This window comes from Coffea arabica, chromosome 4c, assembly GCF_036785885.1.
Source record: "Coffea arabica cultivar ET-39 chromosome 4c, Coffea Arabica ET-39 HiFi, whole genome shotgun sequence".
Classification (NCBI taxonomy): domain Eukaryota; kingdom Viridiplantae; phylum Streptophyta; class Magnoliopsida; order Gentianales; family Rubiaceae; genus Coffea; species Coffea arabica.
The window spans coordinates 856,699-872,139 of record NC_092316.1 but is presented as its reverse complement, the minus strand read 5'-3'; the positions used below and the strand labels follow the sequence as shown (position 1 = coordinate 872,139).

At 37.0% G+C, this 15,441-nt stretch overlaps 1 protein-coding gene across 4 annotated transcripts; it reads left to right on the top strand.

Annotated features, from left to right (window-relative positions):
• The first annotated feature begins 1,417 nt into the window (after nucleotides 1-1,417).
• Nucleotides 1,418-15,210, top strand: LOC140004245 (nuclear pore complex protein NUP107-like). 4 transcript variants are annotated; one of them, XM_072045198.1, is made up of 24 exons: nucleotides 1,420-1,693; nucleotides 2,118-2,437; nucleotides 3,362-3,431; nucleotides 4,133-4,251; nucleotides 4,661-4,689; nucleotides 4,776-4,901; nucleotides 5,529-5,687; nucleotides 6,038-6,130; nucleotides 6,257-6,424; nucleotides 6,753-6,851; nucleotides 7,082-7,314; nucleotides 7,396-7,453; nucleotides 8,400-8,488; nucleotides 8,599-8,730; nucleotides 9,106-9,228; nucleotides 10,017-10,115; nucleotides 10,575-10,763; nucleotides 11,272-11,446; nucleotides 11,556-11,712; nucleotides 11,909-12,111; nucleotides 12,453-12,594; nucleotides 13,145-13,305; nucleotides 13,424-13,540; nucleotides 14,820-15,210. In XM_072045198.1, the coding sequence occupies exons 1-24, from the start codon at nucleotides 1,611-1,613 to the stop codon at nucleotides 14,886-14,888; spliced, it is 3,213 nt and encodes a 1,070-aa protein (XP_071901299.1). In that variant the 5' UTR covers nucleotides 1,420-1,610; the 3' UTR covers nucleotides 14,889-15,210. The 4 variants fall into 4 exon arrangements, with proteins under 4 accessions (XP_071901301.1, XP_071901300.1, XP_071901299.1 ...); XM_072045199.1 differs by lacking the exon at nucleotides 9,106-9,228 and having other exon boundaries at nucleotides 1,419-1,693; XM_072045201.1 differs by lacking the exons at nucleotides 1,420-1,693; nucleotides 2,118-2,437 and adding an exon at nucleotides 2,754-3,113.
• The last annotated feature ends 231 nt before the right edge of the window (nucleotides 15,211-15,441 follow it).

The window sequence follows — 15,441 nt, the reverse complement described above, 5'->3', positions numbered from 1 at the left end:
TATTACTCAGAAAAATGTTAATTGTTAAGTCTTACCCTTTGCTCCTGGCATCAAAAGCAAAGCTTAAAACCTTGTGATAGTGAGAATCTGAGCCATGGAGCATTCGCTCATTCGAGCTGTATCGTTCTGGTTGATCACAAATTGGCGTGTGCATATAATTGTCTCTTATTGGGAGATTGTCATCTCAAAGAGAGAAATATTTTGGGCTACCACGCCTTGCCCGTCTTTATACTGGATTTCTTTAATCGGGCATTGCTACGTTTTACTCGATATGCCATGAACCCCATAGACAGACGCGGCAACAGCCAAACAGACTATTAGTGTTAGAGAATGTGCGTTGCCAAATAGGTTATTATAAAATCTCTTATCGTTTGGAGAAAAAAAAAAAGGGGTTATTATAAAAAAAAGGTTATTATAAAATGGGTCAAGAAAATATTTTTAAAAACATTTCTACCCAAAAGAAAAAAAAAAAAGGCACAATCCAAAGAGGCTCTTATTTTAGCCAACTCCACAGCAGCCAGCCTACTTTCGAAGCAGCGTTGGAGATAGTTTCCTCCGATCGGAATAGGTCAATAAAGGAAATTTTCAACGGTTTCAATTCTCGGCCTCATTTTCCCCGGCCCCTATGGAGCCCCCTTTACGTGTCCCAACTTATCGAGTAAATCTCACAATTACTGAAGCAATAATTGAAAGATATAATAATACTTTTTCCGTGGGATCATGATTCCGAGAAACTAAAAATAATAACTGCTTAATTTTCCTTTGGTATCTACACACTTCACCCATTTAAAACGATATAAGAGACCAAAATAATTTTTCCATACTTCTCATTCCCAGCATCTACATATAATGAATGGGTTTGCTTCATCTCTTTTCTTGTTGATTTAATCCCCATTAAAAAGCATACACTATTGATTCAATCCCCATTAAAAAGTTTCTTTTCTTTTTTTTTTGTTCCTCTCATTAGCAAAGTATACAAGTAGAACTGATAAGGAGAGCAGATTTACGCAGGCAACCAAAAAAGAATTTTGTTAGTTTACAATTCGTAATATAGGATAATGTTTCTATACACAGTTAGCATATAATTTTCTTTAAATCGCGTCATATAACATGGATTTAAATTTGAAATTCAAATCATCCATACGTGGCATACAGCCATAGCTATTACTACTGTTAGTATAACAAATTTGCTTAGTGTATACAAACACTAATTCTTAATAATATTATTAGGGTTAAATGTACTAAAACCTCTCTAAACTTTACCAATGTTTGTGCATTACAGTTACTATTACACCCCTCCTAATTTACAGTACTCTGATTTCTGATTTGTGTTGTATTGGGAAAAAAAAAAAAAAAAGTCTGATGTCCTTTACACAAATAACAAAATGAATGAGAAAAATGAAAACATAAAAAAAAAAAATTGTTGGTACTGCATTGCAGCTGAAGACACTGTCTACTGTTCACAGGTCTGAATAGCTCCGTTCGTTAGAATTAAGCAAAACCCTTCCCGCGCGTAAAGACGCCAGGCTAGGGTTTAAGCTACACAATTCAGGCAAAGCTCACTGCTACCATCTTTCCGCAACAGATTAGGGTTCGAAGCTTTAATCAGAATGGAAGATGTGGATATGGAGGCTTCTCCGAGCTACTTTGACCCCGAAGATCTCAGCATCAGAGAGCAATTTCGTCGATACGGGTAGAGCATCCCCTAAGATTATTTATGCCCTTCTCTACCCTGTTCTATTTCTCTAATGTTCTGGCGCCACAAATTATTGCAGAGTGGTTCATGTAGTAGCCCTAATGTTTTATGCCCCCCAAGTTCTCTATATGTTTAATGTCGCCACCACAAAATCTAAAAAGCTACAAAAGGTTGGGTGTGCTCGTATTTCAATTCAACACAAAATTATGCTCGTTGGAATAATCAAACCTAGCCTGAGCACCATCATAATGTTTGGCTCTCTATATTGGGGAACATCTGAAAAATACGTTCTTTGGCCTGTAGCTGATTTTGGGTTTAGATAGTTAACAGGCAATCCTTTTTCCAGGCATTTCTCCATAACTTATAATGTGTTTGCAAAGTTGATTGGTTATATGGAGTTAAATGAATTTCTACGATGCAGGAAAAGGCATTCAGGGTCAAGCTTATCACCGCAACATGATAGCGCCGCTTCTAAGCTGAGCGAGATCAGGTCAAATGCTGCACTTTTTCTTGAAGATATAAAACAGGAGGCTGAGGGCCTTGACATGGATGATGGAGGAACACCTCCTAATGCTTTTTCCAAGAGGAGATCGTTCATTGATGATCAGGGACCATCTGAACTGGACTTTGGAAGTGGAATTCGTTCTCTACAAACTCTCAAGCAGGAAGAGGATAGACTGGTTGATAGTGGTGACACAACCTTTTCTTTGTTTGCTTCTCTACTTGATTCTGCACTTCAAGGTGCTTGACATTTCTTTGCTGAATATTCTTACCTTTTTATTTTATTTTATTTTTAACATGTCATTCTAAGTTCATCTCTTGTTACACTCCTTGTTAGCAAGGATGTGCTTTCCAAGCCTGCCAAATGGTGCCTTTAGTGTTAAAACTATTTTTTGAACCTGTTATTGAATTTTTCAAAATTATTTAGTTTGCGAATTTGTGCATGATTTTGAACTTTCTCTGAAGAAATTTCAGATGGGTTTAAATCTTTTGTGAAAGCCATAAAGTATGTTTTTTTTTTTCTTCTTTTGACTTGTGGATAGGAGCTGCCTAAATGAGATGATTTCATTGGAAGAAAGCTTGTTTAGACTTTGCATACATCATAAATTAGATGCATGCCATGGTACATATGCATAATATGCATTATATAGGTTTATACATTCTAACATGAAAAAATAAAATAACATTTCTGGCCTAGTTTCTGATGTTGACAATTGAGTTCCCACATTGTCAGAGTTACAAATGAAAAAACAACAAACTTAAACTTATATTTGATTACGACCTTGAACTGATTTGTTGTTCAATATCAAGAGATGCTAATTTATGCCGAGTGAGTTAACTGAACTCATAAGCTTCGTCCTAGTGACTGCCTACTCAAGTTTCTGGTGGGACTCGTAACTGTAGGGCTCCACTATTTGTAAGTATCATTCTGGTCTCACTTGGCATCCTAGTAATCTCAAAGATGGTTTTCTCATTTATACTGCCCATTAAAGTACCCATTTTAAATCAAGCAGTACTCTCTTGGTTGTTACCAATTATATACATATTTTTTTTGGAGTTCATTAAAAACTTTGCAGTTAATGCTAGTGGTTTTAGTCTGTTCCATTCCTTTCTAAACTGCCCAGTTATAGGAGTGCCTACAATTCGGCTGTATGTCTGGTGCAGGGTTGATGACTATTCCTGATTTGATATTGCGATTTGAAAGTGCTTGTCGTGAAGTTTCAGAGTCAATCAGGTTTGTTGAACTAATGAAAGTCACCATGTACTCCTGAAAATGAGATCTTTTAACAAATTTTGATGGGACACGTCAATTTGGCTTTACCTTTTTGTGATGTTGTGTTATATCCTTTCCAACCACCTGATAAAGGCATAGACATCATGAAAAATTCTGGACGACAATTCATATTTTGTACAGAAATCTACAGGCAACAGGTTGAGATTTCATTTGATGTGATTGTTTTTACTCAATTAGATTAAGATTTTCCTGGAAACTAAATTTACATACAGATCACATTTCATTATCCCAAAATTGCAATTGGTATTCATGTCTTTTGAGTTCTTCTTATGCACTTAAAATGCTACTGGTCAACAAATAGGAAATGGTAAAATTAAAGTGGAGATTGTCTTCTATAGCTTATCATGCAAGATTGCCAAAATCCACCAGTTATGGAAGCTTATACTCAACATGAAATTCTAAGTGGAATTTAATAGGCATAATTCACTTCCATTCCTTTCCTTTTTACTTGTTTTATTAATTCTACTTTTCCTTTCTGGTGTTATAATATTTTGCATCTGTTCATGTATTTCTGCTCTATGACGTTGTAGAAGACAACTAGAACTCGGAGGTGTTTATTTCTGCAAAGAAACTGGTTGAGAAATTCCAATTAATCATCTATTTGACCATTGAATAACATCTCATAGTTTTTTGTCTTGCAGGCCTGGCTCCAATGAAAGGCTTAGGATTGTAGAGGACAAACTGATGAGGCAGAAAGCCAGACTGTTGCTTGATGAAGCTGCTTCTTGGTCTCTGCTGTGGTATCTATATGGAAAAGGAAATAAGTCTCTGGCCTTTCTTATGCTATATGTTAGTGGAGATTGTGATTGAACACCTTGCTGTGAATCATTTGCTTGTTTTCAAATTTGCAACATGCACTTTTGAACTATACATAGGATATTAGCACATGGTAGATTGAAAAACATTAATTGCAATATTGTGCATGAATGGTTATATCTACGTTGTTGGGAAATTTGCATATCCAGTTTTCCATATCCACAGAAATAAGTTTGTAAGGCCTTTTTCTTTTCCACTGCAGTTATATTTCCATGACCACTTGTAGTTCTTATTCTTCTTGTTTTTTGAATTGAGGTTGTTCCATGTAAGCATGGGAGTCTTTTTGTTTTTCTTGTTTGGACTCCATGCTTCTTGGAGCCATGATTGTGAAGCTTTTTATGCTTTTGCAGGAAGTGAAGACATTCCAGAAGATCTAATCCTGGTGATGAGCTTTTTATACTCTTGTTTTATTCTGAAACATCTATTTCTCATTTTTCACAACTTGAACGCCCTCTTGATTAATGACAGTTCCCAACAAATTCGCATTTGGAGGCTTGTCAGTTTGTTGCAGCAAATCATACCGCACAGTTATGCCTCCGGATCATTCAGTGGCTTGAGGGGTTGGCCTCCAAGGCCCTTGATTTGGAGAACAAGGTAGCAAGTTTGACAATCTTTATCCTTATTTGAAGGTTGACTATTTTTCTTTTAGTGTGGGATGGGGGAAATAGAAAGCATTTGCCAATGGTGTTAAAAAAAATATGGTGTAACTCTGTTTGCAAATCATAACTTGTTTTGAACCTGAAATAAACTTGGGTTAACCGTTAAGCTTGTGATAAAGAGGAAGTCTGACATCTGGTGACGAATATAAGAAAAGGGAAGTTACACTTTATTGTGTTTATGAATTATTAGCTTCGGGGGCCAAGGTTTGGTCTGTGGTATTAATGCCCATGCTCTCTCTCTCTCTCTCTCACACACACACACATCCATGCACAGACAGGCAGACAGTGTAAACCTTGAAAGAACTCGATAAGAATTTTTTGGTGAAGACTTAAGGTTGTAGGTATTAGAAAAGTTATTTTCATGTTTTTATTTGTTCTGTCCACATGCAAGCATTTTTGTTGCATTGCTATCTGTTTTTTGTCATAAAAGAGTGCTCTTTTAACTTAACAGTAATTCCACTTACCTATGTGTGTGTAGTTTTTTGTCTCTTGTTTTCTGCAAAAGAGTGCTCTTTAGCTTAGCAAAATTCACTTTATTCATCTCCATTTTATGTATTTTCAGGTTCAAGGTTCTCATGTGGGTACCTATCTTCCTAAATCTGGAATATGGCATCATACCCAGCGGTTTCTGAAGAAAGGTGCCTCAAATTTAAAGACTGTTCATCACTTAGATTTTGATGCTCCAACACGTGAACATGCACAACTATTACCAGATGACAAGGTAAAACAATGAACATACCGTGATAGCTTATCACCTTAAATTAAAATACTGAGTTACTGTTCACCTGGGTTCATTATTCTTGTGATGTATATTGGATGCCAACTCTATTTTATTTGTAAGGAGAAGCCTTGATTGCCTTTTAATATGGGATACCACTATTTTCACTCTGGCTTTACATCTGCATTTCTGGCATGGAATATGTGTTGTATCCTATGAACTCAGGGGAAACAGATTTGAAATGACAAACTAGACAAACTACTACTTGTTCTACTTGTGGTAGCTATGTGTTGGTATTTGCTTATTGTGTATGTGCATTAGTTAATGTCCTAAGCAATTGCTTGTACAAACAGAAACATGATGAATCTCTTCTGGAAGATGTCTGGACATTATTGAGGGCAGGAAGACTAGAGGAGGCATGCAACCTTTGCCAGTCTGCCGGCCAGGTATGGCTGTCAAAAAGTTATTCATTTCTTCTTATCTTCTGATAAAATTGCTAGTATTTTTAAGAGATTCATTCTATTTTTTTTTGCCCTTTTCTTGGTGTCATAGCATTTATTCTCTTTGAACAGCCATGGAGGGCTGCAACTCTCTGCCCATTTGGAGGATTTGACCTTTTCCCATCCATTGAAAGCCTGGTAAAAAATGGCAAGAGCAGAGTCCTGCAGGCCATTGAATTGGAAAGTGGTATTGGCCATCAATATCGCCTCTGGAAATGGGCTTCTTATTGTGCATCGGAGGTAGATGATTAACATTATAAGTAAAGCTTAGTTGTCAAGTAAAGCAACTATTGTGTATTTTTAGTTCCTATCTTAAGTATTATATGTTTTTTCTTTTTCTTTTTCATTCCTTTGTCCTGTTTATGATCTTTTAAGGTCTTGCTTGATTTCTTGAATGTATCATCTTGCCTAAGCTGTACTGATGCTTTATGTGAATTGATGTCAATACCATAAAAGTTGTGAACAAAATTAGATGTTTTAGTACCTATTTTCTTGACAGCCATTGTTTGCACATGATAAGCTTTAGCATTGCTAACTATATATATTCCTTCCTTTCATTGTGTTGAAGCAAATTGCCAAGCAAGATGGTGGGAAGTACGAAATGGCAGTATATGCATCGCAGTGTAGTAACTTGAAGCGCATTCTTCCAATTTGTATGGACTGGGAGGTATCTATGCTCTGCTCTACTGGCCTGCAGTTGTATTAATCATCTTGTAACTGGATAGATGACAGGCTAAAGAAGCCTTCCATTATCAGTTCATCTCTTTGAATTGCTTTTATTGTCTAATTCGAGATGACATGGGTGAAGAACCTAAATCCCTAGCTATTTTAATTTTTGGTTTCCTTGTATTTGTGGTTGAACAATTATGAGATGCAGTTAGTGTTATGCTTCTGCAGTCTGCCTGCTGGGCAATGGCCAAATCTTGGCTTGATGTCCAGGTTGATATGGAATTGGCACGCTTGCAACCTGGGGGAATGGATCAATTTAAAAGTTATGAAGAAGCTATCGAGGAAACTCCAGAACATGGGGATGGTGGTCAGCAAATAGCTGGACCAGATAACTGGCCCCTTCAGGTTTTAAATCAGCAACCCAGACACCTAGCTGCACTGCTTCAGAAACTCCATTCGAGGTTAAGATTTCATGTTTATCCATTATGGGTGTTTTACTGGTATTCTTTGACTATCTCAATTTCCAAGTTCTGCTCATACAGTGACACTGTGCATGAAGCTGTTACACGAGCATGCAAGGAGCAACAGAGGCTAATTGAGGTAATGATCTTTCTGAAAGGAATTCTTGTTTCTGAGAAGATTGCAAATTTAACCTCAGGAATCATTTGACAACTCTCCAGTTTGATTGACAAAAAGTATTGGGGAAAATTGATAAATTGTATATAATGTCAATAGTTGTTCTACATCTGCTGCTACCTCTTACAGATTTATGTTTTCTTCCTCGGTTGTGGATTTGAAACTTCTTTGGTATTCAGAATAGCTAGATTTTTGTGGTGTGATCATCCAATGTGTTGAAGGACATGTTCGACACAAAAAAACTTGCTTATGTAAACTATGGGTCAACTTGTGACTGGCAACTGAAAATTGGATACTCATTTAAAGCTGAAACCTCTAAACAGTAAATCAGAGAGGTGGAATAGGCTGCTTATTTAGGCGGTTGATCCTGTGAAAGTTGATTTTTTCTGGATTTTACTTTCATATCCTAGGGGCTTGTATAACCTTGTACAAGTTCTATTTGGCACAAAATAGTAGACTTGTGCTGCTAACGCAATTCAAGCTGCATCACACACTGTTCTACTTAGATCTTTTTGTGATGTGAGATGTCATTATTCCTTCTTTCCTGCAGCTCTTCCAAGCTGTGACCTTTCCCCATATTTTAGATAATTAATCTTGTTTTCCACTGTCCATTTTTATCATTTTTTATAAAGAGGATCAACAGTGGTTCTCCACTTAACCCCCTTGATGACTTGAAGCTGTGACCTGTCGGTTACAGGTGAAGCGTCTTACCGACTAGGCTACACTTCGTTGTCACAGTCCATTATGTTGATTGTTTGCAAATTCAGAAAGAAAGCAGCCTTTGCGATGGCCAGAGCTCTGCTCTTTTTCTCCTTATTTTTGGTCATAAATTGAAGAGTCTTGTTTTAATGTCTTGAACACTAAATTCTGCTCGAATGGTTTTACTGTCATTGACCAAGCTTTTGAACAGATGAATCTTATGTCAGGAGACATGCCATGCTTGCTTGATCTCATATGGTCATGGATATCTCCTTCAGACGATGACCAAAATGTCTTCAGGTATATGTCCACTATATAAGCTAGAAGGCTATGTATAGACCTTTCTGCTTTATTCCCACTAAAATTTTTCCCTCTCTTTTAACATGATTAGTTGTCTCCACCTTCTGCAGGCCACATGGCGATCCCCAGATGATGCGTTTTGGGGCACATTTAGTGCTTGTGCTTAGATATTTGCTTGCAGATCAGATGAAGGATGATTTCAGAGAGAAAATCATGACAGTTGGTGATCTCATCCTTCACATGTAAGTCATTATTTTCCTTTTGTGCTAATTATATATGAAATGCTTTTGAACCACACTTCTAGGTGTCAGAGTGCATAGATTAAGAAAAAAGTGGATATGTTTGGTCACTTGGTAAAAATTTTGGATTTCAATGGTTCTTCCCCTAAAACTATAAAGGTATACCTAGAAAACTTATATCATGAGAATAGTATTTGATGCTCGGTTGGTTTTGTGATTAAATTACTGGTCCTCTTAGCATGTTACCAACTTCATTTAGTCCCCTAAATAAACTTTAGATCATCTGTTTCTGTGAATTATATAATCTGGGATCTCTTTTTTGGGTTAATTTAAAGGCCATTTGAGGATAGATGTGTTCACTTTCATATTGCTGTTCAGGTATACTATGTTTCTATTCTCAAAGCAACATGAGGAATTGGTTGGGATATATGCATCTCAGCTTGCACGCCATCGTTGCATTGATCTCTTTGTGCATATGATGGAGTTACGGCTTAATAGCAGGTCTGGTTCAATGAAGTGAAGATTCTTGTTTTGCTGAGTCCTGGTCTGGTGTAAATTTCGGTCCTTCATTATTAGATAGAAAGTTGGCTGACTATTGGTTCCTTGCCTTGCATCGCATTTTCTGGAGAAAAAGTGGGCAGGACTTTAATCATGCCTTGAACCCTTTTATTGCATATGATTAGCTGACTTCAGGAATATGTGCCTGATAAATTAGGCCATACTTGTCTTCATTCATGCATGATGGATAATAATCTTCACTTTAGATACATATCACAAGCTCTGGCCTGGCAGTTAATCAATAGCTGGAGAAAATATGCTCTTTCTCTCTACACAAGCAAACACGTGTATTATGAATGATAGGTCCATTTACTTGTACTTGTTTTCCTTCAAAATCTTTGCTTTCTTCATGTTCTACTTCCATTATTTTGAATTTGGCAGCCCTTTGCTTATATGAAGGTACGTTAGGATGATTTGTCAAATTTAAGTCTGTTTGAGCTTTTAGGTTTGTTGGTGACTGTTATGCTGCCTAAATGACATTGAGGCATATTCTGCTGAGCTTTACCGCAGCATGCTGCATATGATGTATCCCTTCTCCATTTTATGAGTTCTTTAAATTTCTGGTACCAATTCTGGTTCCCAGATGGATTTCTCAGTTCCCCTTGTTCGAAGGAACTGCTACCCTAGGAGGAGCTGCTTTTAGTCTATTAGCTTTTGAGAAATTAATTGTAAGTGCTTACTTGCCTTTGACTTGTTATTCAATGTTTTACTTGCCTTTTTTCTCTCAACAGCGTGCATGTCAGGTATAAGATATTTCTTGCTGCCATTGAGTACTTGCCTTTTTCAGCTGGAGATGACTCTAAAGGCAGCTTTGAAGAAATCATTGAGAGGTATACTTATTTCCTGAAGAATATTTTTGTGTTGTGTAAAGTTAGTGCGAAGGATGCTGTGTTCCAACCAAGGTTTATAAAATCGGGATCCTACGTAGGATCGATTTTAGTTTCACAAAATCGGATCGTAGGATCGTAAGATCCTACCAAAAGCTCCTAATTGCAATTAAAGGCTCCAATTCTTTGATAAATTACAAATATACCACAAATATTTTCATTTACTTGCAAAATGGAGCCTCGTATTTCACAAAATTACAAAAAATTGTAGGATCGTACGATCGTACGATCCTACTATGATCCTACGCTATCCTGCATAGATTAATATGATTTGCGACTCTATATACGATCCGGATCGATTTTGATTATCCGGATCGTAGGATCGTACGATCCGGATCGCGATTTTGACAACTATGGTTCCAACGGCACAACTGATTCATTGAATTGTAAATTCGTTGTCAGGATTTTGTTGAGATCTCGAGAAATTACAGTTGGAAAATATGATAAACTATCAGATATTGCAGAACAGCACCGTTTGCAGAGTCTTCAAAAAGCTATGGTTATTCAATGGCTTTGCTTTACACCTCCCTCCACAATCAAAGATGCTAAGGATGTTAGTTCCAAACTTCTTCTCCGGGCATTGGTTCATAGGTATTTCTGTCTTTTATCTTCCTTCATGGGTGTATGCTTACACTAACAGAGGCAAGACTTGTCGTGTATAGGTCTTTTCCTCTTTCAAGTCATATTGGTGCACAAAATGGATATATTGAAGCTAAAATCTGTGCAACTAATTATTTCTGGTGCTTCACTTTGTGTATTTTTTATTGTTGGTTTTTCAAGTCCTGTTTATAAGAGTTTTATTGCTTTCCTGCTTTAATCGATGTAGATTTTGGGTTTAAATTCTTCTTAGTCTCTCAAATAAATTGATTTTTTTTCTAATGTTTATTTCTGCAATACAATTACATGTTTGTCAAGATTCGTAAGATACTTCTTTTGCCAATTTTCTCCCTTCGGTTTGTTATTTTCTCCGTATAGGAAGGGGATATGGGAGATGAAATATCATATAGAACTTCCGGATTTGTAGCAGGAATTTTTTGGTCACTGATTTTCTTTTTTCTTTTTTCTCCAAGAATGATGTTAACCTATGATTACTTTATAGCAACGTTCTGTTTCGGGAATTTGCTCTCATCTCAATGTGGAGGGTTCCAGCGAATTCAATTGGGGCCCACACACTGCTTAGTTTACTTGCTGAGCCCTTGAAAGAGCCAACTGAAACTCTCCTTTCTACAGAGGATCATCATCTTACAGAGAATTTGCGAGAGTTTGAGGACTGGGTACCTTTCTGATATCGTAGTTTACATTTCTTCTAAGTTTTTCAATTGAGTCATCATCATTAAGAGTATTATTTTCTTTGTTTACTAATTTATTTGTTTTATCAATTAGAATGAATACTACTCGTGTGATGCAACATACCGGAACTGGCTAAAAGTTGAGTTAGAAAATTCAGAGGTTCCTCCCCGTGAACTTTCAGTTGAGGAAAAGACAAGGGCACTTACAGCAGCCAAAGAAACTCTGGTGTCATCCCTTTTATTGTTACAAAGTAAGTTTTAGTGGGAAAGAGCATTCTGAGATCAAGTATGCAGGTTGATATAGATGCACTAATGTTGTCTGTCATTTGGATTGGACCTAGCTTGCTTATTCTCCTGCTTGCAGTAACCTCTACTATCTTGCTCATCATATTAATTTACTTTTGAACTGGTTTTCTAATAATGAATATCTTTTGATTATGTCTTCAGGAAAAGAAGCTCCTTGGTTGGTTCCAACTCAAGATCGAATTTACGAATCTGAGGAACCTGTATACCTTGAATTACATGCCACTGCGATGCTCTGTCTACCCTCTGGTGAATGCTTGTCTCCAGATGCCACTTTGTGCACAACCTTAACAAGTGCTTTGTACTCTTCGGTGAGCGAGGAAGAAGTGTTGAAACGTCAACTCATGGTACATTTACCTTTAAGTCCTGATTTCCTGGTGAATGAAGATGACAATTAAAAGAATATAATAACACCATTAATATTACAATGAAAAAAATGACTTGCGGTTTCGTGCGGATGCTTTGATCTCCACATGGTTTATTGGCTATTACTTGGATGGCTTAGTACCTGCAAGATGCGATGATTGAGTAATCTACTCCAAGTTTTGACTTTTTCATTCTACTGTAGATTTTAAGTGGGGAGGTCATGGTTGTTACGTCTAAATGTTATCATACTCTTTTTGGGGGATGCCTATCAGGTTGTAGTGTTGCTGTACCTGATAGGCGATGAATGTTGTTTTGGTTTCAGGTGAGTGTCTCTAGGTCAGCGAGGGATGAGTACTCCATTGAGGTGATACTACGCTGTTTAGCAGTAGCAGGCGATGGGCTAGGGATACACGAGGTCAACGATGGTGGTCTCCTATCTACTGTGCTTGCTGCGGGCTTCAAAGGTACTGACTTGCAGTAGCTGCTTTATTTACTTAATATTATATCAAGTCTGGTTTGTGCAAGTCGTGCAAATTTCTTTAATTTACTTATCCCAAGGGTCATAGCAGTGCGTTGAACTGGTTACTGGACGCCAAGCTACTTGGACCACTTCCAGGGGCTACTGCTCTCCCCATGTATGTTTTTGTGCTGAGGATGATACGAACTTGTAGAGGGTCTGAAATTTTATTTCTGGTACATGTGATGGCAATAATCCTGATCTTTCCTTGGGATAAGACTCTCTCTATTCCCTGATACAACTGCACAAATTTGATTCTTGTCCATCAACGACTTCTTCAGCACAGCTTTTATATTTGAAATTTCTAAATACTGCTGTTTAGGCCCATTGTCAGAGTTTGGCTGTATCCAACTAGTATAATTGCTGGTCCAACTGTAAGGACGATTACAATCCAAATCAAGGAATACAGATGTTAAATGAATTGCACTATTATTGTGGTTGATTATGCTTATTCTTTCCTGCAGAATCTTCTGTAGTAACCATATCTTTCGTTACAGGTGAGCTGGTTAGGTTTCAAGCCGGAGTAACTTTGGAAATCTCTAGATTAGATGCTTGGTATTCAAGCAGTCTTGGGTCTTTGGAAGGTCCAGCAACATACATTGTTCGAGGCCTTTGCCGTAGATGCTGCATTCCGGAAATAGCTCTTCGGTGTATGCAGGTGGGCATAGGGTGAAACATAATGAAAAGAAAATTATGAAATATATAGAACTGTGAACTAGCAGCCAGAGAATTAATTTCTGTGTCCTTTTTTGAGTCTCTATTTTGGTAATTCATAGGTTTCCGTTTCCCTCGTGGAGGCCGGCAATCCAGCCGAAAGCCATGATGAATTAATTGATCTAGTCTCATGTGCTGAAACTGGATTTCTTCATTTATTTAGTCAGCAGCAGATGCAGGTGAGCACAGTTCTTAAATTTGTCTCTTTTCAATTACAAGAATTTGGACCACAAAGGATCTTCTGTCCCACATTTTGTATCATTTCCTGTTCCAACATCTATTAAATTGCCATATATCCTTCATGAGCATCCTATTATAATTCTTTTTCTTGTGTCTTTAGGTTCTAACACTACTAAGAGAGTTGAATGTAAAAGATCACAGACTAAAAAAACAACAATTAACTAAAAAAATGTGGTTTTAATGAATTTTTTGATTTTTTGTTTTTCTATTATATATTTTTATTTAGTTTGTTATCTTTGTATTCTACCCTGTAAAAAGAATTAAAATGAGATGTTCCAGAAGGGTATATGACAATTTAATAAATGTTGGGACAAAGAGTCGTATAGGAAATGAGATAGAAGACCCCTTGCAAATTTCGACAGGGTAGTTACTTGCAAATGGCTTCATTAGTAAATAGAATTTATTGGGGTCTGGTTTGCTTCCTGTTTTGTCATATTAATTGGTTATACCAGTATCTCTGCACTTGCTTTTCCGCAAGTGCTTTGTGCAGAAACAGTGGGGCTTGTCGTCTCTCTTTCCTTATGCTTTACTTATGGATTAAATACTGACATACAGACACAGTTAGACTTAACTGACATCCAGCAGTCTTGAATCTAGAACATCTAATTCCCTGGTCTCAAGCTTGGTTTTTTATCATCAGACCATTGCCTCATTGGCGATAGTCAAATTACTTGAGATTTGAAAATAGAATTAAATGATACCAAATGCTTTATTGTTGCTATTGTGTGTGTGTGTGTGTGTGTTTTAAATTTTTTCCCTCCTCCTTAGTGCCAATATTTATTGCATGTTCAAGTAGTGTCTCGAAAAGCCCTTGTTTTTTTTGTTTTAACCAGATCCTATCCACACTTATATGCTAAATTTTGAAATGCTAAATTTTGAAATGCGAGCGTCGAGCACATCACAATAGGAACTTCTCGTGCTTTTGACATTTATTAGTTGGAATTAGGTAAATATCACTTTAGAAACTATTTGAGAGTCAATTGAAACAGAAGCCAGTCAAAAACCTTAGCCTTTTTTCTTCTGCTTGCGTTTCTGGTTTTTGCATTCTTTGTTACTCGCTTGATTGTTAACAAAGAAGGTACCGAGCAAGTTTCCCTCTGGGTTGATTGGTTGTGACCAGCACTGACCAAGCTCCTCTTGCAGAAGTTTTGATTTGTATTATTATTGCTGTGCCCATATTGCGTGCTGCTGACTGGTTTGGGATTTGGTTTGCTGCAGGAATTTTTGTTATTTGAAAGAGAATACTCAATTCATAAAATGGAGCTTCTGGAAGATAATTTTTCCTGACTCATTTCGACGGTGCAAATGGGAATGGGATCTTAAGCGCTTGGTTTCCAGTTTGGTGAAGAAAAAAAAAAAAAACTCTTGGGTTCCGCCATTGGTGTACCATACCCTGTGCACTGCTGCACCGTTCTTGATGTAGATCATGCTGTGTCTAACTTATTGTGATGTATGTGTATACGCAGAAGCAAAAAATGTACCCCTTGACTGCAAATACCTTACATAGATCATCTAACTAGTTATGGGGGCTTAATATCCGAAACATCTATCTTTCCCATGTCAATTTCTCTTGCAATTTATTTTAACACAATTACTTGTGATGCTGAAACTCGTTTAGATTGCTATTTTTTTGGAGTTTTTGTAAAAAGAATATACAGTAATGATTTGACTTAATGTATGAATGCGAGGTAAAAGGATGATTCGAAAATACGATTACGGAAAACATAAAAATTTTCTTTTTCTAGGAAATATGGGAAATAATTGCAGTAGAGATGAATGATAGCGAGCCATATTGTATTCTGGGTTCCCTTATTTATTTACGTCTCAATGACATTGGGGT